Raw genomic sequence first — 27494 nt, forward strand, 5'->3', positions numbered from 1 at the left:
CTAGCCATCACTTTCTACAATACAAATCAACATTTTTGGGGGCGCCGAAAAATCTGGAAAAAAATGAGCTTGCCCCTGCGGGTGTGTGTGAGACAGGTGTGAAAGGAGGGGTCCGATGGAGCTACCGTTTCTGAGTAAAAAATTAATTTGGGGGAGGCGAGAGGGCTGCTGAGCTGCGCCGAGCCCTGAGCTGAAAGCCTGCCAAGCTGCTGGGCTGTCAGAAGCAGAAAGAGTGAGACTGGGAGGGAGGAGAGGGAGGGAGATAAAATGAAGAAAGTGTGGCTCTGAGTGGAAGCTCTCTGCGCTTTCAGACGCATGGTTTGAGAAGTCTGCTGTCATGTAGAAAGTTGCAAAATAAAAACCATAAACCACAGCAACGACATCAGGGAAGGAAGAGCAACAGGCAGACTTTTGCTCGCCGAGACAGAGGGGGAAAGGGCTGAAGGGAGACACAGGTGGACTGGCATTAATGCAGAAACATGCTGTTAATAGCACTGATGGCTGGGCTCAGTGTTTGTCTGTCTCTCCTGTATTTTCTCATATAATTTGGTCATGAGATGGAAGTCGGCGGGAAAGAGGCCGGCCCTCAGACTATTGAAAGTGCTCCTCTCAAACTACATGGCTTTACCAGGAGGACACAGAGGCCCTGCCCACCCTCTTTCTGTTAACGCGTGCGTGCATACACACACACACGGAAAAAGAAAAAAGTGCACGTCAAAAAAAGACCAAGGCTCTAACTCTGTCTGTGTTAGCTGGAATCTGACTTGTAAAAAATCCTCAAACAGACACAAAATGGACTGAAATGTCCAGTTTTGCTCAGTTTAACAATAAAGCTTCAAGGGAGGCCCCTAAACACACAGCATTCTTATTTAATTCGCTAGAAATGATCAGACTTACACAATGTGTAATAATGACCACCAGGCTCCACACTAGCACCATCCCATCAATACAGGGTGATAATACTGTAAGGCATTGCATTTAAAATTGGCCAGCACTTCAGTTTCTGAAACTGTTTAGAACCTCAAAACCTTCGAGTACTGCCTGAATTTTGGCCATAAATTTGTTCATATCATAAACTGTCACCTAAAAGTTCCAACTGAATATCCCGGTCAGATTCTCACACATCTTCTCGTCAAATATTTCCTGATTTGAGTCAAAGTTTTGTTAGTTTCATACATTTCTTTCTTTTTTTTTTTTTTTTTAGGTATGTTCTTGTATGTCTGTTTTTGTTGAGACAGTATTAAAAGACAGGCACTGACACCAGTATCTAAGAATATCAATACCAAGCTCTAGTTTTGTGCAGCATTTAACTGCTCTAGCCTTTAAAAACTATTTGTTTAACCACTTTTGAATCAGATAATTGTTTAAGTAATTTATCAACCAAAAATGTCAAACCTGATAAGGTTGAAGGAGAGTAATTATATCCAAATCATGTAGGTACAAGACTATCAGAAAACAGCTTAAATAAGGGAAAAGTAACACCATTTTCTTTGCCATTTTTCAAACATTTTGACCTTATGAAGATCCAACGTAGAAACTTAAATGAAGTAGAAGTAGGGAAGCAGTAACTTTTGTGGCATGAAGTGTGCAAACATCATCAGGTTGAAATGTGAGAATTTGCTGCTTTTCTCTGTTCATCACTGTAAACTGATTAGATAATTATAAAACTTTGGTTTTTTGACTGTTGATCAGACAAAACAAGCAATCTGAACACATCATCTGAGGCTGACATTTTATAGACTACATTTCTATCCAAAAATAACTGTCATATATGATTGATTAATATGATTACATACATAGGTGGTTTCAGGCCTTAACTGTAGATTTCCTCATTTAAATAAAAAAGAGAGGCACATTTGTATTATAATTTTATGTTCAGTTAACATCCTAACATGGATAAAGCCACATTTAAGCTAATTAAAATATATTTATGTAGTGTAAAAAGGCTAAATTTCCCTCTCACATTTAGTTCTTCTGAATAATGAGAGATCTCTCAATCTGTCTTTTTGTTGTTCATTCTTTTAACTCTTTATCATCTCTTTGAACATAATGTATATAGTACTGAAATAAATAAGACATTTAGTTTGTCAGCTGACAAGAAATAGAGGATGGCAATTTTGATAATGCCCAGAAAAAAATACAGTACATTCACTATAAGCACAGCTTTTCAAATGTTAAGAATTTCTGCTTTTTTCCTCATTGATCTCATTGTAAATGACAGTTTGAGGTTTGTTGCTCAGGCAAAGTAAACTCAAGGTATCATTTTCAGCTACAGTATCTTGTGTATCTTGCAATACTTTCTGACTTTTTTTATTGATCAAATCTATGATTAAGTATTCATCAGTATGGTGCCTGATAATAAGGAGAATTTTCAGGTGCAGCCCTATAAAAAGACATTTCACTTTACATTATGTGAGCACCTGTTTCAGTAACATTCAGCTATTTATCTTATAATAACTGGGCTACACATTCTCAGAGATACTGTTCCTTATGATAAGACTAGCTACTACTTTGCCTTCCTTTCGACATCTAATTACATAATTCAAGACCTACAGGAATAAACTTTATACAAATATCATCACTCAGCTTAAATGTAGTGCTGATATGCTTGTATCTGCACAGTTAATTCAAAAGCAAGACTGCATATTAAATGCTAACAACCAGTCTTAACTAAATTATTACTCAGCAGTGCGAGGGAGCTGTGGACTTCTTAATGCATCCCCTCAAATAGGCACATATTACTCCACAGACAACTATTTTCCTATTTAATCCATTTGGGAAGATTTTGACTGTCTGTCTTCATTAATGTAAGAACTGCCTGCACTGTACATGGACAGGGTTAGATGTGCCATTATCATACATTATGTTATTGGGTTAGATAGGTGATAAGAATATTAAACCGAACCAGATTTTTTCTAGCTTTTTACATGGTTCTCAATATATTCTTGCATGGTTGTAAGTGTTGTTGTTTTTTTAATTAATTCATGAATAATTTGTTTCGTTAGCACCAACTGTTTAACGTGGTTATTAATAATTATGGTAGTTAGGACGCTTATGAGATATTAACTAAATTGTGAGCAGGATGAAAGTCACTGACTTGAAGTAACTGCACCTGTAAGCCTATAGCTCACAAGCTGTGGAAAACGTCGAAGTGCGGACAGTGTGCTGCACTGTAATGGCAGGTTGACAAACAGGGCGAGCCCTCGATAATATGCTGAGTCAGTGTTCCTTCTAAACCCGACGAGTTCGTTTGAGCACTTTTCCATCACAATCTAAACTGGAGTAAACTAGTTTTGCTAGTTGAGTCTAAAGGAAAAGTTGCTTTTTTTCGTTTTCATACGGGCAAAGTGTAATTTCGGAGCGTATTTCTTCGGAGTGAACGGTCGGAGGGGGCTGGGGTCTTCGGGGAGGGGGCTTTGACTGGGGGAGTGTCCCGCTTCCTCCGCTTACTCAGTTATCTCCCAAAACTCTTTTGTACCGAAATATAAAACAATTCCTCCCATGTTAATGTTAGCCCATATATTGCAACGGCTTAGACTTTTGTAAACCGACCTGCCTCAATGTAGAAAAGGATAAAGTCGCAGCTGTCCGACAAAAGAGCCGCGTGAAGCTGTTTGTAAATGCGACACAGCCTTTGTTTTAGACAGCACTTCATTTTAGCTTAGTAAGCAGGAGGTTACACAACGGCTTCGCTGTACAGTAACACCAAATTCTCCCAAGCAGTTCGCTGTCTTTCCCTAAAACTGTAAGAGGGCAGCACGTAGGGTATTATATTTAACTGTACATATTAATTAAAAACACAAAACTATCTCTCAAAAATTCAAAAAAAATATACACACAAAATTTAATGACTTAATTGCTTACCTTCCGAAGAAAAAAATGTCCAAAGACGAAATGGTGTTAAGATAATCCTTGCTTTACAGTAATTATGAAAAAGAGAAATTAAGTGGGGTGTAAATGTATTTGAAGCCGGACTCTCATTCTGTCAGTGGAGGATTTGAAAGTGGCGCCAACTGCTGTGCTCCTCGAGCTCCCTACACAGCCGTCACACACACACAAAAAATAAATAGAAATTCAAACGCGCGCGCAGTAATATTTCACCGGTACCAAAATATGCCGATCGACCAGCACAATCGACCCCCGTCGTTACTTTTGAATAATATCATTCCTGTGATTTTTATTTATTTTTTATGTTAAATTAAAATAACCGTCACAGGGCTTTTCTTAGGCCGCGGTGCAGGACGGGAAATTGAGCAAGGCGGTTGTGTTTTGAATTCTAACCGGTCTGAGAAGAGGAGGGCAGTGTCTCCCCCTGCAGGGGCTCTCTCCCTGTGTGTGTGTGTGTGTGTGTGTGTGTGTGTGTGTGTGTGTATGTGTGAAGTCAGACTTTATAGGCCTTTCATATCAGAATCAGAATCAGAATTAGAAATACTTTATTGATCAAATAAAGAAATACTTTATTAACAGTCACTCTGATGTAAAGAATAGAAAATTATAATAGGTAACAATAAAGACTATGAAATGTATGTAAATATAAAGCAATAAAATAAAAATAAAATGTGCATTGTGTTAAAGTGTTTTCTAGTACTTAAGATACTGAAAATGAAATATATGTCACTGTGCTGAAACTGTAAGTGTGAATAATATTGCAGCAGTTGAATTATTGCACCAGTTATTGCACAGTAAATTGCACAGTAGAAACATAATAGATCATTATGAATTATAAATGCTGATAGGTGAATTAAGTCCAAGTGCCAGTCTATTGACTCAGAGAGGCTGACACTCTGAGGGAGGAGCTGTATAGGTCGATGGTCACAGGCAGGAATGACCTAGTGTGGCGCTCTTGGGGGAACAAGTCTGTCACTGAATGTGCTCCTGTCTTTGACCAGCACATCCTGGAGTGGATGGAAGACACTGTTCGAGATGATACCTATTAAACAGCATCCTCCTCTCTGACACTGCCACCAGAGAGTCCAGCTCCACCCCCATGACATTACTGGCCTTGTCCGCCAGTTTATTGAGTCTGCTGACGTCATATCAGAAGAGGTTTAACCTCTCCTGGGTAACTATGTGGTAAGTTTAAATTGCAGATTCAAGATTTTAGAAATACTGAGGCACAAACTCATAGATACATTTTTTTAGTAAACAGCAGTTGCAGGTTTTATTTTATTTTATTTTGTGAAGAAAGCTGGTTGACATATAAAATATTAATTTTATTTTATTTATTAAATATGAACATATACACAAGCACACACACAACAACAACAACAACAACATGATATTAAATACTATATATATATAAATACTGTAGTCAGTGATCATTATTGTAAATATATTGTAATTATTTCCAAACCTGATTTTCACTAAGTATGTAAATTTACACATAGGAACAGGTTTCTGAGTCTGCTATGTTGGCCATAATACTTGGGAAGTGACTTTGCAGTGTTGTGGTAGCTGGTTGGTACAGCCTTGATTTTAAAGTGTGGTAACTGTATGGACAAGCAATCTTAAACTTCTTATGAAAATATATAAAAGCAGGTTGTTTTTTTATTGTAAAAGTTGAAATCTAGTGGGATCTATAGTATTTTGTACCTTGCCATGCGCCTACTATACACCAGCAGAGAGGGACAGAAACATAAGTGCAAAATGAGTATATGGTGGCTGTCAATACAAGATGTGAGCCATGCATGCATGAAAAGGTCTGCCATCTCGAACAGCTACTTGTGGCTGCACCACGTGGGCAAACCACATACACTTGACTGTATCGCCATTAAGTCGATGCACTGACTCAATGGCGATTAGTGAGAAAATGCAAAAACACAAAATGATAACTTTTGCCTGCTTTATTGCTACTACAACTGAAGGAGCATATGAGATAGTAACACTAGTACTTTTCATTCTCAGGGTCAAACAACAACAACAACAAACAACATCTTGAACATGAACCAAACATTTTCTGTAATAACTCATTCTGGGAAAACAAATGTCATGCAATACAACAAGAATACTGAAAACAGCTCTAAAAGTTCCATCAGGTAAGCCTGTGCTTGTTGAGATAATATCTCTGTTGTATCTCAGTATATTTAATATATTTACCTGACATTTTACCAAAATAAACAATATAAAAACAACTACAGGATTCAAGTGTAAAAAAGGCAAAATAACCAGTGTTTTATTAAATGAATGTCCCCAGAGCCAGCCTGGATTGTGGTTGAGATGAGAGTCAGCACCTCCAAATCTGAGGCCATGGTTCTCTGCCAGAAACTGATGGATTGCCCCACACAAGTGGCCGAAATGAGTTTCTTGGGTGGCTGGGCACAGCCTTAGAGATAGGGTGAGGAGCATGGACATCCAGAGGGAGCTCGGAATAGAGCTCCCCTTAGATTTTGCGTCGAAAGGGGTCTGTTGAGGTGGTTCGGGCATCTGATCAGGATGCCACCTGGAAGCCTCCAGTTAGAGGTGTTCTGGGCAAGTCCAACTGGTAGGAGGCCCTGGGGTAGACCCAGAACACGCTGGAGGGATTACATATCTCATCCGGCCTGGGAACGCCTTAGGATCCCCGAAGAGGAGCTGGAAAGTTTTGTTGGGGAGAGGGACGAATGGGGTGCTTTGCTTGACCTGCTGCCCCCCCCGACCCGTCCCCGGATGGATGGAAAAATGGATTGAGGAGGAAACAAAACAGCTCAGAAAAAACACATCTAAATGAAGCCAGTTATATTTACATGTGCCAAAACTTCTCTCGGTGGGTGTCCATCTGCTGCAATCAGCTGGGGTGAGAGAGAAAGAAGGAGATAGAATAGTTTTTAAATCAATAAAACCATTCTTACATCAACAGTTTGTGTCAAGTTATTGATTTCTTTAGTAAAAAGCCATGTAATAAGCAGGCTTATGTACAGCAAGCGGGTCGTTATTGTGAAATTAACCCCTAAAGGTTGATTCGAGGCATTATCTCATGAAGATCTGTTTCGCAATGACAGCTCATTTGATCTTATAGAGCTTTCTTTTATCTTTAAAAAAAATGCTATATGTGTGCCTATGTATGTCATACATGCACATAAATTGGTGTATGTGCGACTCACATCCATGGCTGAAACTCAGATTGTGACACAAAACTTAGATCATGACATGTGGTTTGTCCAAATGATGTAGCCGTACATAGATGTTCAACATGAAGGACCATTTCATGTGTGCGTGACTCGCATCGATGCATGACTCACATATTGACAGTGGCTTTATACAAAATCAGTATTTATGACAAGTATAATTCATATGTGGAGGATATTCATATTTTGCATTAGAGTGTTTAGATATTAAAGACACAATGCACAATCAGACACAACCCTTCATAACACAGAAAAAAACTCTTCCCACACAATGCATTGCACTGCATGTATAACTAATTATAAGAGTTGGCCCCAACCTGAACAGTCATAAGTGGTGGATAGCGCATGACATAGAAGAAGAGGCAAAAAAATAGCCTACAACAAAATCATAAATAACTAAAATATTTACCAAAGACTGAACTAAAAACTGGGCGGCACGGTGGTGTGGTGGTTAGCACTCTCGCCTCACAGCAAGAGGGTTGCCGGTTCGATCCCAGGCGTGGGAGCCCTTCTGTGTGGAGTTTGCATGTTCTCCCCGTGTCAGCGTGGGTTCTCTCCGGGCACTCCGGCTTCCTCCCACAGTCCAAAGACATGCAGATTGGGGACTAGGTTAATTGATAACTCTAAATTGTCCATAGGTGTGAATGTGAGTGTGAATGGTTGTTTGTCTCTATGTGTCAGCCCTGCGATAGTCTGGCGACCTGTCCAGGGTGTACCCTGCCTCTCGCCTGATGTAGCTGGGATAGGCTCCAGCCCCCCCGCGGCCCTCAAGAGGATGAAGCGGTTAGAAGATGAATGAATGAATGAACTAAAAACTAGAACCATACTCCAACTCTTAACATGCAATGGTAGCAACTGATAATAATCTCTACATTGGCAATGGAAGTCTTACACTGTATCTTGTATGGTAGCACAAGCTGCTTCATTGGAATTGCAGAGAGGTAAGAGAACAAGAACAACTGGTGTGAGCATTACTACAGTATAGAACTACCATCTATTACCAATATCTTGGTCATCATCCAGATAAGTGAAAGTTAGCCTGCACTTTCATAGGCTTGGGCTTAATGAATTTTCCTTGAGAGTGTCTGATAAATTTTAAAGCAGGATTTGTGATCCTGTATAAAATCAAAATCCAGAGGGATCCCAGGTTGTCTGTGGACACATTTCTTAAATCAACTTTCATGAATTAAAAAAAAACATGCTCAGCTGACATGACACAGTCTAGCAGAAAGTATCTTGACATTGCTTCTCTTGTAGTTCAGTAGTCTAGTTTGCTATTGTGTAAAAGCCTGGGTCTGGCTTCTCTCTAAATCTGTGAGTGCAGTCATCAGATGAAGTCTGCCACGGGGACATTACTACCACCAGATGGTAACAAGATTAGAAACATTCAAAATTCATCAATGATCTAAATCGTTCCAGTAACAGGATAATGAACTTGAGCAGTTTTAGTGCAAAGTGTACATGCATAGTGAGCATTGCTGTAACAGCTGGTAACTAGTGTGCAGAGGACAGGCTAAAAAGTTCTTTAATGAGGGACGTTTTTTTTGCTCTTAAAGGTTCTGTATGCATCATTCAGAGCATTAATATAGCAGCAAACCACTATTTGCTATGTTATGGTATAGTGGAGTAATGGCATACTGAGTAGAGAATGAAGTCACACTATCTGTGTGTGTGTTGTAATCATGGATGTATAAAAAGGACTGCATAAAAGATCGCACGTGGGGCCCTGTTCACTCCTATGGAAGTTGCTCAGTGGCGCATCAGGTGTAAATTACCCTGATCTTCTGCTTTGCTCCCTCACGGGTCCCATAGACCCTTTAATTGTTCGTAAACAGTATGACATTTTTTGTGAGCAGGGCTTAGCTGGAGGTAAAACAATTCTTCACAGACATTAGCTAACGCTAGCTAACAAGCTAGCCAACAAGTTCTGTTAGCTTGTTTTTGCCAATAGAGGAAGATGATGCGAGTGGTGCATTCAGAAATATTCATTCCAAGTACTGGGGTGTACTCTGGCACAAACTGGACCATTCGTAAATTCAGAACTCTGCATTCTCGGAGTGGCAGGGTGCACTCTTGGCACCACAAGTGTTACTTGAGTAAGTAAACACTGACCAATGGGACCAGACTGGCCAACCCATATGCTCTCACTCAGTGCATGGCTGATTTGACTAGACTGCTGAAGGTGGGATGGCCAGCTTTGTGGTTGATTACTGTGCCAGTCTTACAAAGGAATGGTTTCCTCTGGTTTGTTGTGCTATCAAAACTAACGTTAGCTAATGCGCTAAAAAGTTAGTATTAGTGGAGAAATCCAATATTTTTCTTAAGACCCCCCAATTTCTGATTAGATGGACATGATGACCCTTAATACACATAATGTCATTCATCCCTACAACAGTAATACTTTTTCCCTAACTTGATATGAAGTGTGTGCTGCACATGTGAGCATTTTTAATGATGGCCTCCATCCAGTACTTTTGTCTTATCGCATTTAACTAAAGTTGTCTTCATTTTTGTTGACAAGCAGTGGTGGCTGGTTTGCGATAAAATTTAGGTTTTGAGCCATGCCTCCTTCTATTCTGGCACACAATAAAGAGTCTAGATGGTCTAAATGGTAAGGCTAGACTATAGGCTTGTTTAGCATTCTGTCAACTTAAGTGGGGATAAAATTGTTGTGCCATTCCTCTAGACTTTTGAAATGTTATTGGACCAACTGGATCAAATCCCAAAAGTGAAATTAGTCATTTCACGGGATTGTGACGCTCAAAAAAATCCATCCACTGATTTACAAATGTCTTTTTGACAATGTAATTCTCTGGGACAAAGTCTTTTTGGACATCAGGAGCCGGAAATTGTAATTCCACTGCCCAGTGCTGTTCCTTGGGTACAGCCACGCATGTGTTTATCCCATTGGCTAGCTCATCACTGCCATTTTGCATAGCCCTCATACAGTGTTTAATGCTGATATCGGGACGTCATTATGGCAGAGGTGTAGTGCCCCCCTCCAGTTCTCCCCCCTTAAAATCTTTAGCTCTGTCAGCACTGTTGCTGTTGTTTAGTGCTGTTTATGGAGTTAGCACTGTTAGCTGCTAGCTGCCGGCTTAACATAAATCCAATGTTTGGTTTGAGATATCAGGCCAAGGGTGGCTCAGTGGCTACATTGTATTCTCTTTTTTTCAAATGTTGTAATTGCAAAATGATAGAACAATAGAGTTAGATTGAGATTAAGCATTATGGTACATTTCCACAGGGTAGCACAGTGGATCTATAATTAGCATCTCACAGCATACCAGAGTCTATATTCAGACCTGTACCTGGCACCTTACTATGAGCATGTAGGTTTCCTCTGGGTAGTGGCCTACTCCGGTGTTCTGCAGACATCCACATCAAGAAGTTTGGAGACTTGGTGTTTACTGCAATTTTAGCCTGTTGGCAAGCTACTAACCAAAACATCCAAGAGCTGCTCTGAGGAAGACAATCTTGAGATGCCCAACATTGCCTTAAACTACAGTTTCTTGTTTTCTGGTAACACACTTTGTCCAGACATTTCTGGTACCTAAAGTGTTGAATCACTATTACTTCAGTGATTCCCTGACCTTTCATCTTGTGCCACCAACAGGTACAGTTTCCAAATGTCCAACACATTAGTTTAAGTTGTAAAGTTTATTTAAGTGCATTATCACACTAATGTGTATCATACTGTATGTACAAAAAATACATAAACAAAACAGTATTAGAATAGGTACTAACACTGTAAGCTGCATTATTAGAGAATGAAGAGAAAATTAGAGCATGTAGAATAAGAGAGTGAAACAGCAATAACTACAAAAATAATGACAATGTATAACAGTCAGTATGTTTACATGCATGACCATTTAATTGGGCCGCTGTCCTTGTCCCAGTATACAAGTGCAGGTGGGGAATCAATTTATTGACCAAAATTATGTATGACTCCGCTATGATAGGTGGTGATATGGCCCCTTTCAGCTTGTTAGTATTGGACCTTTTTGTGGTTGACCTATAATGCACAGACCAAAAACTCGACAAACAAGTTAGCTACGGTTAGCTAGCAGCAAACTGGTACCATGGCCCAATTTTACATCTCTGTACATTTTGTGCTGTTAAATATTTGACTCGTTCAGCTGATACAGCATGAGCTGCGTCTCTTTGTTCCAAAAATGCACGTTTCTGGATGTAGATTTTGCCATTTAGTACTATTTGACTTCCAGGTCAAAGCCCGGGGTGGAAACTGTGGAGCATGCGCTGAGTGCCTTGGCCAGTTTGGGCCAGATTGACTGTATACATGCAAGAGTAATTCAACTCCCAATCGCACTATCTGGGTGTGTTAGTCCGACTATCGAGTAAGTACGATTTCAGTTGGAGTAACATGTTTATATGTATTTTAAAAGTCTGGTTTTAGCCTGATTAACACAATAAATGGATTTTCTCTCATGTCATGCAAACATACTGAATGTTAACAGTTAAACAATGAAACCAGTGTAGATTACTGCTTAAGTGCAGGTTGAGGGTTACAAAGAGGATACTGTTGGTTATACACTTTTTGGGTTCGAGTCTGGTGTTAAAAGTCTTCAAGGAAGAAACTACTCTAATGTAGGTGGGAAGACTAATTTAAAAGTGTGGACTGTGGAAGGAAAAGGCCCTGAAGTCTGGGATGACCTTTCATGCATTCTGAAAAGTAACCCAGACAACAAAGGGTACATACAGGTTTATCTGGTGTAATGAGATCTGAGAGGCAGCCAGGTGCTAGTTAGGGTGAATATTTGGATGTCTGCTCTGACCCTGGCAGTAAAGATAGATCAAGGCTGGTGTGATGGGATCAAATGTTCTGGTTAGGGTTTGGATTCTAGCAGCAGTTCAACTTGCAAGCTTTTGACAGATGACTGAGAAAAAGGCTGGACAGGAGAAAATTACAACAAACAGTCAAGTCTGGAAGAAATGAATGCATGAATCAAAAATTCAATGATCAGATAAATTCAAAAAATATATGCATTTGGACTATGTTGCAGAAGTGGTGATAAAAAGGACAAAAGGGCTCAATATGCCTCAAACACGAGTTCATACAAAGTGTGGTCTGTACATGTCTTAAAACACAAGGGTTAAAATTTACTCCGAAAGGTCACACTTGAAAATGGGGTTAATCTGTCACCATAGAGAAAGGCAAGATGTGACAAATCGTCAAATGAGGACAATCCTGCACACTTTTCAGACAGTCTCTCTTTGACGGCATTTATAGTGTTGCACTCATTTGTACACAGAAAAAGAAACCATATACCTGGCCAATCACCATGTAAAGTAGGCATGAATGTAGGATTGTCACTTTTGGAATGAGTCGTCTGGCACAGAAGACCAATTCTGATGGGGGAAAGATGTGAGGGAAGAGGGCTCCAGACAATGTTCAGTGATCTGACATGCACTTCATGTGTGTGTCAAATATCCATACCATCATCATCAGGGCATACCATCAAGTAAAAGAAAAATCTTTGAGGAAATCACATACATAGTACAGCTTGTTCCAACACAGCTTGTCAGATTGTCTGGCAGCATCTAACCCCCCCACCCCTAACAAACACCTTTACAACAATAAATTCTAACTTCACAACAGCAATTGCCATGGTGTGGAAAGGTTTTCATTGTCTCTTTCAAGCTCTCATTTTTTCACACCACGAATGCCTTCATAGAGAGATTGTCTGACGGCATGTGCCAATATTCCTATTTGACTGACGATTGCTCCTTGTCCCTTTCCATAAGAACAGCATTTTCAAGTGTAGCCATTTGGAACCAGTAGAAACACGTTTACCTTTACATGGGGTTGGAGGGTAGTTTTAAAAACAACTTATAAGAAAATCAATGTTCCCGTTATAGCACACTTCATCTGCAACACATTAAAAACATACACCCTGTAAAACAAAACAACACATTATCACCATAATGAGGCATCACATTTGCATACATGTTGCATTTACCCACTGGTTTACTTTCTAAATATGACTTGTTGCAGACCAACAATCAGGCACGTACAATTAGAAATATAAGGCATAGTAGGATTCTTGGTGGGTCTTCTTTAATCATTGTTTTTGCTATAGTACTTATATTATATTTCATATACTTTGTTTTCCAGTAAAGGTCAACCTACAGTGCATCTAAAGTTCTTTCATTCCTCATGAAACCATTCATTCAACTATATATCTGACTTTTGCTCTGTTCATGTATGAGAGACTGTGAAATGCTTTATTCTCCTTATTGTCATTTCTGTCGTCCAGCCCTCCCTCCTCTGCATCTTCTCCTTTTCCCATCATCCTTAGTGGCAATAGAAGCCCAGCATGTTGTTGGGTGGTGGTGTTTACCGCCTGGCAGCAGTGAGCTCCCCCCTTGTCTTTAGTCAGGAAGTAAAGGAGAGCGTTGAGCCATGCGTTGAACGATGCTAAAGGCCTTGTGATCTTATAGCACATGGAGACCATGGTCATAGTGTGACAGGGGACTCCCTTGGTGACCTTTAGCAGGAGAAAGATGGTTCGAGTAACATGAAAGGGGAAAAAACACAGAGCAAAGAGAAGGGTGATGGTGATGATGGTCTTGATAGATTTACGTCTGCGATTGGCATAAGGGGAATGGGCACCAAGGAAAATGGAAATCCCTTCATTTCTTCCCAGTGCCCTTGGCAGTCCATTACTTCCTCTTCTTCCTCTTGCAACTATTGCAGGACTGCTTCTCTCTCTTCTCTCTATTTCCTCATGTCCTTCATCTCTCCGACCTCTGCAGGATGAGGGCTGAGAATGCAGAGTTCTAAATATGGTCAGGACAACGTGAGAGTAACACCAAGCAATTATGGAAAAAGGGACAAAAAAGCCCAGCAAATGGAGTATGATGCCATAGGGTACATAATCTGAAAATTCCTTATCAATTGCATCATCCCAACAATTCTGGTACTCCTCAATAACCCCTCCCATGTTACCATAGCTGGCATTACCATTTATCAATGATACCTCATGGCTACGGTTGTCAATACTGCTTGCATTGCCACCAAGCACTCCCAATCTTGTCACATGACCAGTCTGAGCAAAACGGAAGATAGGGCAGGTCAAAGCAAACACTACAATCCAAACCAGGACACAAGTGCACTTAACAGCCTTCTTGGTCTCTAGTGTGATGACTTTCATTGGGTGGCAGATACCGAGGTACCTGTGGACAGAGATACAAGTGAGGAAGAAGATGGAGCAGTAGAGGTTAAAGTAAAAGAGAAAACGGACCAGGCGGCACATGAAGTCCCCGAAGATCCAGCGGTCACGCATGATATAACTAGCCACAAGGAATGGCAGTGACAGGCCGTACATGAAGTCTGTAGAGGCCAGGTTGACCATGTAGATCAGTGAAGCATTCCAGCGCTTGGTCCGGCGGAAGGAACGGTAGAGGACGACAGAGTTAAGGGAAATGCTGAAGAGGAACGTAAAAGAGTAACAGATGGGGAGAAAGATGTACTTGTAGGACTCATCTATGCTGCAAGATGGAGATGGAGGGGTAGTGGAGGGTGAGGGCAAGGGGGAACTGAGTAAGTCCTGGAGTACAGATACACTAATGTTGGGAGAAATTCCACCTCTGGATGACATTGTGAGGGATGAACGGATCTTCATGTGAGGGAGAAGTTGAACAAGGATTCAGCTTGTGTGTTTGGGATTCTGTCAACCGTCTTCTGTGTCATCCTTGTACTCTGTACTGTTTAATGGTAATTTTGTATGGTCCTATACAATGGATTTTCTGAAGATTTCAGATGGTCATATCCACAAATGGGTGTAGACCTAGAGATAAAAACACAAATTAGTCATCCATTTGTACTCCTTGAGTATCTCACTTCATCCAATAGACTGTATTAGCATAACAGTGCAATCAGTAGTATTTTACTGGCTCTTTACACAAAATAGCCATGTCTGTGGTTGCTTTCCATTAGTTTTAATTATACTTACAGCAGGTCCTAATCGACTCATTCTGGTAAAATCTGGATTTTGCAAATGGTTTCAAAGCAAGTCTATAAAGGGTTGATAAAGGCACCTTCCCTGCATTTTTCTCAATACAAATATATATATTTTTTCCAATTACAAATGCCATTGTCCATTTTTATGCTGATAATACCATCTCACTCGCTTCAAATGGTATCACTCAATCAAATTGCCGTTGTCAGTGGTTATCAGCCTCGTAGATATGGTTTTAAAGGGGGCTGGTACATCTACTAGTAGGATCAGAAGGCTGTTATTGGTCCATTCAATGGTTGTGTTTATTCTTAGGCAGCTATCTCTGATGGCTGTAGTACTTATGATGAAAGCAAAAGGGGAAACCACGTGATGTAGTATAAAGGTATAGTTTATATGAGTGAATGCAGGCGAGTGACCATTGCCTACCGACACGGTATTCATACAGAATGTAGGCAGTGTCGGATGTGATGCACACGGGAAGCTAGCTTGCCAGCTAACAAATGAATGTTAGCTAGCTTGCCAATAAATACTGCAAAGTATGATGTTATTAGTACATTTTCCACTTTCTTACATTCCATGCATGTTTTGTGTCTCACTAAGAGTGGATTTTAAGACTTTAATGATCACCTATTAGTTTTTTAAGTTCCTCATACCAACTTTGAACTGGAATTGGCTGATTTCTGATATGATGTTAATTCATACTCAAATAAACTGCAAAACAAGTTGAGTTGAAGACACTGATTCCTCTGAGAATCCTTACAGTTCTACCTGTTGATATTTTAATACTTGTGATTGTACTGAACTTTGTTCTAAGGTCTCTCCTGCAAAAGAGATTTTGAACTCAATGATACCTCCTGAGTAATTCACCTTGGCTGCAGAGACAACCAGGCATTAGTAAAACAGGCCAATATCCAATCCAATCCAATCTGCTTTATTTATATGGCACATTTTAAAAACAACAAGGTTACCAAAGTGCTGCACAACAAATTTAATGAACACACACTACCTGGGCACTACTGCAGCATAACAAAGTCCCACTCTTTGAGCATAATACAGGATCATGCATATGCAGCATCACAGGAGACGGAATTCTTGTCACCAAGAAAGCGCAAAAGGGAATCAAAAAGCATGAACATGACCGGGGAATTAAAAAAACAAGGGGCAGCATCGGGGTAGCCTTTCCCAGGTGAGGAGAGCTGCTGAAGGAGAAAGGTAATGCAATCACATGCCAGCACTGCTGTTAGCCGTTAACCGCTTTTAGCCGCTGTTAGCTAACAGCGGCTAGCGGCTAACAGTGACAAGTGGCTCAACTCACACACCTCATCCCTCTCCTCGCTTCACTGCGCCACTGTTAGCCGCTGTTAGCTGTTAGTGCTAACAGCGGCGCTGGCCTGTGATAGCTTTACCTTTCTCCTTAAGCAGCTCTCTCCACGTGGGAAAGACCCTCGTTTTTTGAATTCGCTGGTCACGTTGTCTTTTTGATTCCCTTTTGCGCTTTCTTGGCAACAAGGATTCTGTCTGCATATTGCATAATCCTGCATTATGCTCAAAGAGTGGGATTTTGTTATGCTGCAGTAGTGTTGGAGTAGTACCAGCTCCAGCAACAGCGGCTAACAGCTGTCAGCGGTGCAGTGATGTGAGGAGAGGGATGAGGTGTGCGAGGTTGAGCCACTTGTAAGTTGTCAAAAGACAAGACGTGATGGGAACTGCCCATTGGTTCGACAGCCCATCGGTTCGACATCCCATTGTTCCGACCATATTAAACTCATTGTTCATCATCATGATGCCCTGTGGTTAAGGTCTGGTTAGGTTTAGGCACAAAAACCACTTGGTTAGTGTCAGGAAAAGATCATGGTGTGGGTTAAAATGAAAAAGAAAGTGACAAACAAAAAGCCATGAGCCTGCTCCGCCTCAAGGCGGTCGCGGCGCACCATACGCCTGCCGCGAGCCGTTCAGCACCACGGACAGTCGGACTAATGGGATGTCGAACCAATGGGCTGTCGAACCAATGACGTGGACCCGACGTGATTGGGTTGTTTCGATTTACACCCGCGCCAACAGTCCTACGTTGTAAACACAGCCAGCATGGTGAGGAGGGGGTTTTTCAACTCGCGTTGCGTGTGTCTGTGTAGGAGCATGAATGAATACTCCATGAAGTATCGGATGACATGGTTTCATCATTGTTATCATAGCTTTTTGGTACACAGCAGCTACCGTTGTTGCAATGCCCGTTTGAAACATTGAGGCGCTAGAGTGGACTATCAGTTTGAACGCAATATATGATTTCAACGTTAGATGGGAGAAATTCCTACACACTGTGGCTTTAAGCAATGGGAAACATGGGAATTGGATGAATGAATGGTTTGGTGGTCCCTTTTTTCCGCTAGTGTCACACTCAGGTCAAAATTTAAATTGTCCAGTATTCTGGTTCATGACCATTAGTCTAGTGCAGGCCCGACACCACATGAACCTGCATATTTCTTATCAAGCCCAACCTGACTGCGAACTACACCGTTCAGCCAAAACATTAAAAACCACTGACAGGTGACATGAACAACACTGATCACCTTGTGACAATGCAATGTTCTGTTGATAAACCTTGGGTTCTGACATTCATGTGATTGCCACCTGACATGCTCCCCCCGCCTAAACACCAATGCAGACCAGGTACTCCCCCTTATGGCAGCAGCACTCCCCAGTAGCATCGGCCCCCCAGCAGCACAATGCCCCATGCCACACCACAAAAACTCCTAAGGAGTGGCCTGAGGAACATGACAGAGACCTCAAGGTGTTGACCTAGCCTCCAAATTCCCCAAATCTCAGTCTGATCAAACATCTGTGGGAAGTGCTGTTACCCCAGCTCACAACCCACAGAACCCAAAAGATCTGAAGCTGACGTGTTGGTGCCAGACACCAAAGAATACCCTCCAGAGGTCTTGTGTTCATGCACTGACAGGTCATAGCCATACTCAGTCCAAATAGGACTCACCGCGAATCGGGGGTACCTCTGGTGTACCAGCACGTCCCTCAAATGTTCAATCAGATTGGAATTTGGGGTATTTGAAGGCCAAGTTGACGCCTTGAGCTCTTTGTTCTGTTTCTCAGGTCATCTTTGAGCAGTTTTTGTGGTGTGGCATGTCGCATTGTCCTGCAAAGGGGGTCACTGCCACCGTCAAGTGCTGTCGCCATGAGGGAGTTTTACTTAGTCTGCAACGATGCTTGGGTTGGTGGGGCACGTCAAGTAGCATCCACATGAATGCCAGGACCCAAGGAATCCCAGCAGAACATTGCACTGTAAGAAGATGATCAATGTTATTCACATCACCCGCCAGTGGTTTTAATGTTTTGGCTGATCGGTGCATGTCCTAGAATAAAAGCAAGGGAGGGGAATCCATTTATTATCCATTTATCCGACTCCACTACAATAGGTGGTGACGTGCCTCCTTACAGCTTGTTAGTATTGGACCTATGGACCTATAGACAAACAAGTTAGCTATGGCATACTTTGCAGCTCTGTACATTTCGTCCATCCGAAAATGCACAGCTCTGGATGTAGATTTCCCCATGTTGTTAAAGGCTTTTTCTTCTGTTCTTCTTCTGTTCGCATTTAATGCTTTTAACTTCAATGTCAAAGCCCCGGGTGGACACTGTGGAGCATGCGCCTGGGCCAGTTTGTTTCCGATTGACCGTATACATGCAGGTGTAATTTGACTAATGTGTATTTACATGTATTTTAAAGTCTGGTTTTGGTCTGACTAACACACTAAAGGGATTTTCTCTAATGTCATATAAACGTACTGTATGGCCACGGTTTGGGCCTGAGCCTGAAAAACGTTTTTCTATATATGAAAAGATTATTACAGGCTAACATCTAAAGCCTTCCACTGCAATAACAGACATTTATGATATGATCTCTGACATGTGCCTTCTCCTTCTGAATGTTCAGCACAGCCCCAAAACTGTCATATGTTATAACCTATATAATAAAAAGAGAATGTATAACACTTCTCCTCATTTAAGTCTATTTCATTTGAAGAAAAAAAACATTCAATATACATTTCACAAGACTTTTTTCAAGTTCATTGAATTATAAAAATAAATTGTGGGAAACATGGATTTTTTAATTGCAACAAGAAGACAAAGAGATGAATTCTGAATCAGAGAGGGCTCTTTATTTCATCACAGCCCCTTTTACACTGCCAGATTTTCGGCGAATCTTGGGCGGTTTTGCCGGCAAGCTGCGAGCATTTAGACACACAGAGCTGCACTGGCGAGTTGATCCAAGGTGCCCGATTTTCCGCCTCGTAGGGTAGACATATTGGCGGAACCTTTTTGGTTTAAAAAGAACGAGGCGCACTTCCGCGACGGGAGGGGCTGTTGATGACTTGTGGGAGGAGCTGTTGATGACGCCTGTGTGCAACCCACTGGCGGTGGATAAACAGGAAACAGCTGATAGCAGGAATGAGCAGCTAGTAGCAAGAGGGAAACACAAACCTGAAAGAAACTACAGTAAAGATGAGCAACTAGGGAAACAAAGAATTGCGCGCCCTCCTTGTCCTCGCAAATGAAGAGGCTATTAACCGTCAAATGACAGGGACGGTGAAGGATGGGCCAACTTATGAGAGAATCACAGAAGCATAGATATCATATACAGTAGATACCTCGTTGAGGGCTTCGGCCCATTTCAGCGATGCGTCAACATCGCCGCCATCTTGGGGAGGTCACGGCCGGCTGGCTAGTACTGTTGTGTATGGAGATAAATCTTCAGCAAACTCGGCGTGCTCACTCAAAAGTTTCAAAGTGTAATTGGGTGCCGTTTCAAAAAGCAGAAAAACCCGACAGCACTCGCTAATAAGTATAATACATTTTAATATAGTGGATTGCACAGCAGCAGTCGAACATACGTGTTTCAGCTCATAGCCGTCCTCAGCATTAGGAAATGGCCACTTTAGAATGAAAATACAGATAGTACTTACTGACCCTCATGCCGACAAGAAGTCCAGTGTAGTTTTTTAATCCACAAAACTTGTTCGGGGTATCGGAGGATAACAGCTAGCCGGAATAACAGCTACACTTGAAAAGCATGGAATCCACATTTTGAAAATGTAATAAAGCTCCGCTAATGCATTTCAAAAACATCAGAACAGCTCGTCCGTCGTAATCCAAGTGCCCTGAAGCCTTGGCATGCAAAATTGACTTGAAAAGACATAATTTACTCCACTTTCATAGCACAATTTCTCACTGTGGTCAGTTAGCCTGCCCTGCAGGAGTGCTGTGTTTACATGGCAACTCACGCGAGACTCGAGAGCTAGCACCACCACTAGCCATCAGCTAGTCTCACGCGAGTTGCCATGTAAACACAGCAGTCCTAGCTGTTATCCTCCGATACCCCGAACGAGTTTTGTGGATTGTGGTGGCTGCACCACATGTTACAAAGTGTTAGTACTTTTCTTTTTCCTTTCTTCTACATTCAAACATTTCAGATAATGACTACACATAGCCTTTTGTTTTCATACAGCACACACTTTATTGGTTTTGGACAGTTTGTTTCTGAATGAGTGCACGCATTTTAGTTAACATTCTATCATCATGGTTATTTGCTTGTATTAATTCTATTTTACCTTTTTTTTTCTGTTGCATGATCCCTGCGAGGCCTCCCCTGGTCAAAAGGAAGTGGCGCCCCTCAAGATGGCCTTTTTGTTGTCCACCTACAGGAAGTGGGAGAGGCCAACTTGGTGGTGCCAGCAGGGGAGTCTGTCTGTTGGGGATCCTATTTAAGTTAATTAATTATGGACTTTGGTTTGGTTCTTCTTAGTTTGAACGTTAGTTTGTTCGTAAATAGTTTCTTGATTTAAATGTTTATTCATTTGCAATTTATTTTGGTTGGAGTAAATTGTTTGTTCCTGCCCCCTTTGTGTGTTGTGAAGGCTAGCCTGTGTCTATATAATTTCTCCCTTGTGTGTCATTCAGGAGGTCTGTTAAGTTCAGTTCAGTTCAGTTTGCTGTTTGTTTAAGTTGACCTCAGTTTGAGTTAAAGGGCCCTACTTTTCAAATTATTTTTCTCTAGTTTTTTTTTTTTTTTTTTGCAATTTTGATAAAGTAACTTTGTTTGTGGGATTAATTTGAAACTAAATTATTATTTTTGTTAAACACACCTGGTGTTCTCTGTGCCTTACTGTTTGGTCCCTGACATGGATTAAAAAACTACACTGGACTTATTGTCGGCATGAGGGTCAGTAAGTACTGTCTGTATTTTCATTCTAAAGTGGCCATTTCCTAATGCTGAGGACGGCTATGAGCTGAAACACGTCCGTTTGACTGCTGCTGTGCAACCCACTATATTAAAAGTATTATACTTATTAATGAGTGCTGTTGGGTTTTTCTGCTGTGCTGTAATTTTTTGGACCGGCACCCAATTACACTTTGAGACTTTTGAGTGAGCACGCCAAGTTTGCTGAAGACTTATCTCCATACACAACAGTAATAGCCAGCCAGCCGTGACCTCCCCAGGATGGTGGCAACGTTGACGCACAGTAGCCACAGGATTGAGTCATCTATGATTATATATATCTATGCGCACAAGGACTGACCAGCCACGGCTTCCCTTGGAGTACGTCACTGTTTACGTCACACACTGAGCTACACGTATTGTTACTTGCTCACGCCCCCCATTGCCCCGAAATAGGCACATTCTGTATGAACAAAAGTAGGCAGGCGGCATTTTGCTGCACTCCCCGATTTTGTTTTTATACTGCCAATGCTGAAAGAAGACTGATTGGGCTTTCCTGCTAATTTGTACAATTCCTATTTAAAAAGGGCTATAGACACTCTAATAGCCACACAGGCAGGAAGTCACTAACTGTGTATTTGACTTAACTCATGGTGCAAAATGTCTTATACCACAACATTAACTGTAACCTACTAGAACCATTGTGAAATACATAAACATTAATCACTACGTAGTGGATAAAATGAGTAATTTAGAACAAAATTACTTCAGCTAATGGCCTTAAACACATTGTCTCACGGCATGCTAGGAAAATCCACCTATTTAGCCCCAACACACCACAATATGTTAAGTGCACAATGCTAGTGTTTATTATAAACATGTGAAATCGTCGATATACATTTTTGTCAAATAACTCAAAAACTGTTGATTTAACATAAAAGAAAGTTATGTCAAGCTCACAAGGGATGAGTTTTTGTGTCAGGTGAACACAGTTTTTTTATGTCATTTTGACAATCTGGGGCATTTATATAGACTTTACATTGAAATTTTGTGTCATGGATGGATTGGGGTTTACAGTGTATGTTAGCTCGCTGATGTTAGCATTTAGCTCAAAGTATAACTTCTGTCTTCTTAAAAAAAACACGTGTCGTCTTGGCTTGTATTAAAGGGGAGGAATGGAACGAGGTTGTGCTTCCTACCACCCTACCCTTTTGACTGTTTACTAGGGCCTTTGCACAATCTGTTTGACCTCCTGTTGTATGCTGCTGATTCTTAGTGCTTGTTTGCCTTCCTGTGTACAAGGGTATGCTGCTGATTCAGTCTCTTCTCACCCCATTAACTCAGCAATAAGTAACCACACTTCCCCTAGGTGTCTCCATGCACCCCTCCGTATGCTGGTCTTGCTCTCACTCCAATGACAATGAACTAAATCTCATCAGTGCTGTCTTCACAATCCTGAAAATATTTTATGTCTCATATAGATGGGCTACATCATCATTATAGTCAACACAACTGAACAGGATTCACTCAGGTGATGCAGGGGTGATCACCATCACCCCTGCATATTAGGATCATCAGCTCACAGGCAGGTGCAGCTGTGCGTGCTTGCGTAAGTGTTAAGTGTGACATCCGCAGGTGATACCACCACTTCACCTCAGAGTTCATCCAAATAAGGGTAATGTGTCAACCAGTAACATGACATATTAACAGTGCGATACAAATAAGATGTAATAGGTCTATGCTCCATAAGCTGAACATGGTACTTGCGGGGGTAGTCTCATCAATATGCTGAAGTTCAACAATTCTGACTCAGAGCTAAAAACACAGAGAACGTGTGACATTTAGACTTCCTTTTTGGTGTGTAACTGTCAATGAAATAATCTTTTAATGTAGGAAAACCATTCAGACAATAAGTTTTAGCACCTTACCTAAAATTGCAGATTATCTTTGAATACACAAAATATTTTTTTAGATTTTTTTTTTTTTTTTTTAGATTAGAACAAGATGTTTGAGTGCTGTAACCAGTTGCAGTGTACATCAAGCCTGCATCCATTTTCCTGGCAGATTTATTATTATATGATAATGGAATCAAAATGGAGATACATTTGTCTGCACTGGGTTACCTCTGAACTATGATGTTACTTTGACAAAAATAAATGCGCTTGATGTTCAGTGTTGAAGGATTATGCAACTCAAGCAGGTTTCAAGAGTCTGGATTTTACACTGTAAAAAAATGAATGGAAGCCAAGAGAGATGTTTTGCATGTTTTCGCCCATTAACAAATAAAAAATTGACAAAATATTAAAAGATAATCCATCCATTACAGCCAACCATTTAGCAAACAATGGTGAAGTGTTTTATAAATTTGAATATATTTGTACTTCCATTCCAGGCCTCCAATGGCTTTCATTCATTTTTCTACAATGTGAAAATCTGTTAGGACAGCGAAATGAGAGCAGTTTTTCCTTACAACATTAATATGTGAGAATTTTACAATTGCTGTAAAACTTGAATTAATAAATCACTCAACTCTTTAGGACAGGCGTCTATATGGTACAGGCTTTTATTTCTCTTTTACAAAACTGTTGCTGTGCTGTTGCTGTTGATGAATATTACTATAACTTTTACTACTAACTAATGTCAGCTAAACTGGGTAGCTAACAACCCAGTTTTGTACATCTAAAGAACTACTATAAAATGAACTGCCTGGCAACCAGCCAGGCCTCTAATTGAGACAGGCCTTTATTTGTCAAAATGTGTAGCTATACCCAGCTAGCAAAAAGAGACTGGGCATTTATTTGGGACTAGGCTTTTAATTCAAGTTTTACGGTATTTAGACTGATAAAGAAAACTTAAATGGAGCTCTATATAATATTCAGAACATTAATATAGCAGTAAACAGCTATTTGTTATGTAAAGACACAGTGGAGTAATGGTATCCTGAGCAGAGAATGAGGTCATTTTCCCACTGTGTGTGCTCTGAGTTCCTTCTTTTGTTGTTCTGGTAGACGGTAAAGTCACACATGCATGTTAGTGCATTTGACTTCCTGTGAATTTCTGTGTGTGTATCTCTCCAGCTAGCTAAACGTCTGCAGTCTGCAACTGAGCTCATATGGTAAATGGTAAATGGACCTGCATTTGTATAGCACCTTTCTAGTCATCTAGTGACCACTCAAAGCGCTTTTTACATTACGAGTCACGTTCACTCATTCACACACACATTCCATACAATACCATTCAAGGTGCCACCTGCTACTGAGTTGTTTTTTAACACACTCACACACTGATGGAACAGCCATCGGGAGCAATTTGGGGTTCAGTATCTTGCTCAGGGATACTTCGACATGCAGCCTGGAGGAGCCCGGGATCGAACCGCTGATCTTTCGATTGGTGGACGACTTGCTATACCTCTGAGCCACAGCAGGCGGTTACCTTGGAAGTCAGAGTTCAGAGCTGGGAATGACATTGCACCCAAGTTGACCATGAAAAAAAGCCATCCTTTCATGTCAGCATAATACAAGGACAGTTGCCGTTAAACAAGTGTCAAGGGGGAAACGTGGCAGGACAACAAGGAAAGTAAGGCAGCGAAAATTCTGAGTGGGGCAGGTGGTGGGTGGGTTCAACAATCACCCACTTTCACCCGAAAGGCTGGTATTCATTCTCCATGTGAATGTAAAGCGAAGCCCTGTTCTTTTCTTGTAAACGCAACCATATGCATGTGTTGGCTAAACGTAACCATGTGCATTAGTTCTCTCTCTCTCTCTCTCTCTCTCTCTCTCTCGTATTCTATTACTGCATCTTGCTAACTCGGCCATTCTGGATGTCACTAACTCGGCTTCTTCTCCGGAGCCTTTGTGCTCCACTGTCTCTCAGATTAACTCATATCGCAGTGCTGCCTGGACAGCGTGACGTGTGTGGTTGTGCTGCTGCCGTGGTCCTGCCAGATGCCTCCTGTTGCTGCTGCCATCATTAGTCATTAGTCATACTTCTACTGTAATTATACACATATGATTATTGTCACACATGTATACTGCCAGGTATTAATACATACTTTCAACATATTGTACCACAGTAGCCAGAACTATAACTATAATATTATTACTTTCAATAATGTTGTTGTAAGCTACTGTCATTATTATCTCTCTCTCTCTCTCTCTCTCTCTCTCTCTCTCTCTCTGTGTCATATGGATTACTGTTAATTTATTATGCTGATCTGTTCTGTACGACATCTATTTCACGTCTGTCCGTCCTGGAAGAGGGATCCCTCCTCAGTTGCTCTTCCTGAGGTTTCTACCGTTTTTTTTCCCCGTTAAAGGGTTTTTTTTGGGGAGTTTTTCCTTATCCACTGCGAGGGTCATAAGGACAGAGGGATGTCGTATGCTGTAAAGCCCTGTGAGGCAAATTGTGATTTGTGATATTGGGCTTTATAAATAAAATTGACTGACTGATTGATTGAAAAAAACGTCAGTTTGCAGTGTTGTGACGTAGTGCATTTATTTTGAAAGAGACTGTACACAAACTTCCTGTTAAAACGGAAATGTATTTTGAAAACAGACAGTGCATGTAACAGGCAGAAGTTGACATGACGTCCCAGAATGTCCATGACCAACCGTAGAAATGTGACCGGGTCAGAATGAGAATGTGTTCGTGTTCCAGTCAGAAAACCAAAATTGTTGCTGGCAATACCTGTTCTACCTAGGTTAAGCCACTGGTAGCAAGTTGTAGCCAGTTCTAACCAGGTTAACCATTGTCAGCAATATTAGTTAGTAACAATGCATAAAGCTGTATTTTGGGCATACAAACACCATAGTGACATGTCCACATAGTGTTAATAAACAGAATATTACTACACTTTTCACTACTGTTGATACATGGAGAAGACATTTTGGATTTTGAAGTCAGGGTTGGTGAGGTTCTCCCAACTTTCTGAGTCACAAATATGACTTCAGGGGTTTTTTTCAGTTTACACTCTGAATATTATATAGAGCTCCTAAGTTTGTGTCTGACTTTAAATTAAACTATACTGAAAATAAATATACCAGCTGTGTGTAACAATATTTCCCCTCACCTTGCTGCTCTGCTGCACATGCTAACATTAGGTTAGAAACCTGGTTATATCTATACAAGGTTAAGTTCCTTTAGGAGAAATATAGCTGGGAAACTGGGTTTCACACATACATGACGTTTAAGAAAACATGCTACTGAACAAAGCCAGCTGTTAAACAAAAATAAATTAAGTAGCACTGTGATGGATTATACAACTCTAGCATGTTTCAAGCACTGTTTTAAGTTTGGGATGGGATTAGCTTGATTTTTATGGGTGATCAAACCCTGCTGCTGCTGAAGAAATGTAGTAGTGGTGACCAAACAAAAAAACCCTTATTGTTAAAATAAATTCAAGTTTAAGACTTCCTGTGACTTCAATGGTCTTCTTGAAAAAAACTGAATTGAGGACTTTTTAAGCACAGACACCTTGTTTTGACAAAATAACAAAATCAATGTCACACGTACTGGTTTGTCAAAAATATATTACTAGGAGTGTCCATTTTTCTTCTCTTGACTGCACGGAGGCCAAATGAGAAGTGGCTGTTTTCCAGGAACAGCTAATAGCTTCTGAGAAAACCCACTCCAGCCTGATGTATCATCTGCCTCTGAATTCATTATTCAATCATATCAAGAAATGTTCCAGGGTAAGTTTTTAATGGAATTAAAGTTAGCTTCAGGACAAATCTTCAACAGGTGTTTAAAAATGAACCGTTTTACTGCTTCAGCAAACGCTCTGGCCCAAAAATAACCTCTGTGGAGTCTGGAGAGGTGCATTAGGAGTTTAGGGTTTGTGTAAAGAGAACTGCATCGAACTCATAAATACCTGCATCACTGCAATCTGCTGTCAGACAAAGAGCTTACCTGTGCTGGTGATGTCTTTTACTCCATATGGCTCCTATGCTGTCGCCCATCAGAATAATCACAAGAAAACACAAAAACATCCAAAAGGCTTTGAATTCAGTGAAGCTGTATGTCAGCGGCTACTAAACACACCTTTTCCTGGTTGTTTAAAAAGCTCTGAAAACATCAGCTGTAACCAGTAATCAATGTGGCAGCAGTCTGGGTGAACAGTGACCTTGGCAGTTGGACCACTTCAGCTTTCACCTTTTTCTGCTGCTTCTCTTATCAGTCCAG

The 27494-nt window shown here is 40.9% G+C and overlaps 1 protein-coding gene across 3 annotated transcripts; it reads right to left on the bottom strand.

Moving 5' to 3' along the window:
* Window positions 1-10766: 10766 nt before the first annotated feature.
* si:dkey-6n21.13 (P2Y purinoceptor 3) lies at window positions 10767-27494 on the bottom strand. Of its 3 annotated transcripts, none has more exons than XM_049568878.1 (3): window positions 27222-27494; window positions 24595-24746; window positions 10767-14914 (listed from the first exon to the last, which is right to left on the bottom strand). In XM_049568878.1, the coding sequence occupies exon 3, from the start codon at window positions 14747-14749 to the stop codon at window positions 13292-13294; it is 1458 nt and encodes a 485-aa protein (XP_049424835.1). In that variant the 5' UTR covers window positions 14750-14914; window positions 24595-24746; window positions 27222-27494; the 3' UTR covers window positions 10767-13291. The 3 variants fall into 3 exon arrangements, with proteins under 3 accessions (XP_049424835.1, XP_049424834.1, XP_049424833.1); XM_049568877.1 differs by having other exon boundaries at window positions 24595-24767; XM_049568876.1 differs by lacking the exon at window positions 24595-24746.

Source organism: Epinephelus fuscoguttatus, linkage group LG23 (genome assembly GCF_011397635.1).
Source record: "Epinephelus fuscoguttatus linkage group LG23, E.fuscoguttatus.final_Chr_v1".
Lineage (NCBI taxonomy): Eukaryota > Metazoa > Chordata > Actinopteri > Perciformes > Serranidae > Epinephelus > Epinephelus fuscoguttatus.

What these genes read in the sequence shown, in the direction of transcription:
- si:dkey-6n21.13 (XM_049568876.1), bottom strand. Translation starts at nt 14,749, where the DNA reads ATGAAGATCCGTTCATCCCTCACAATGTCATCCAGAGGTGGAATTTCT.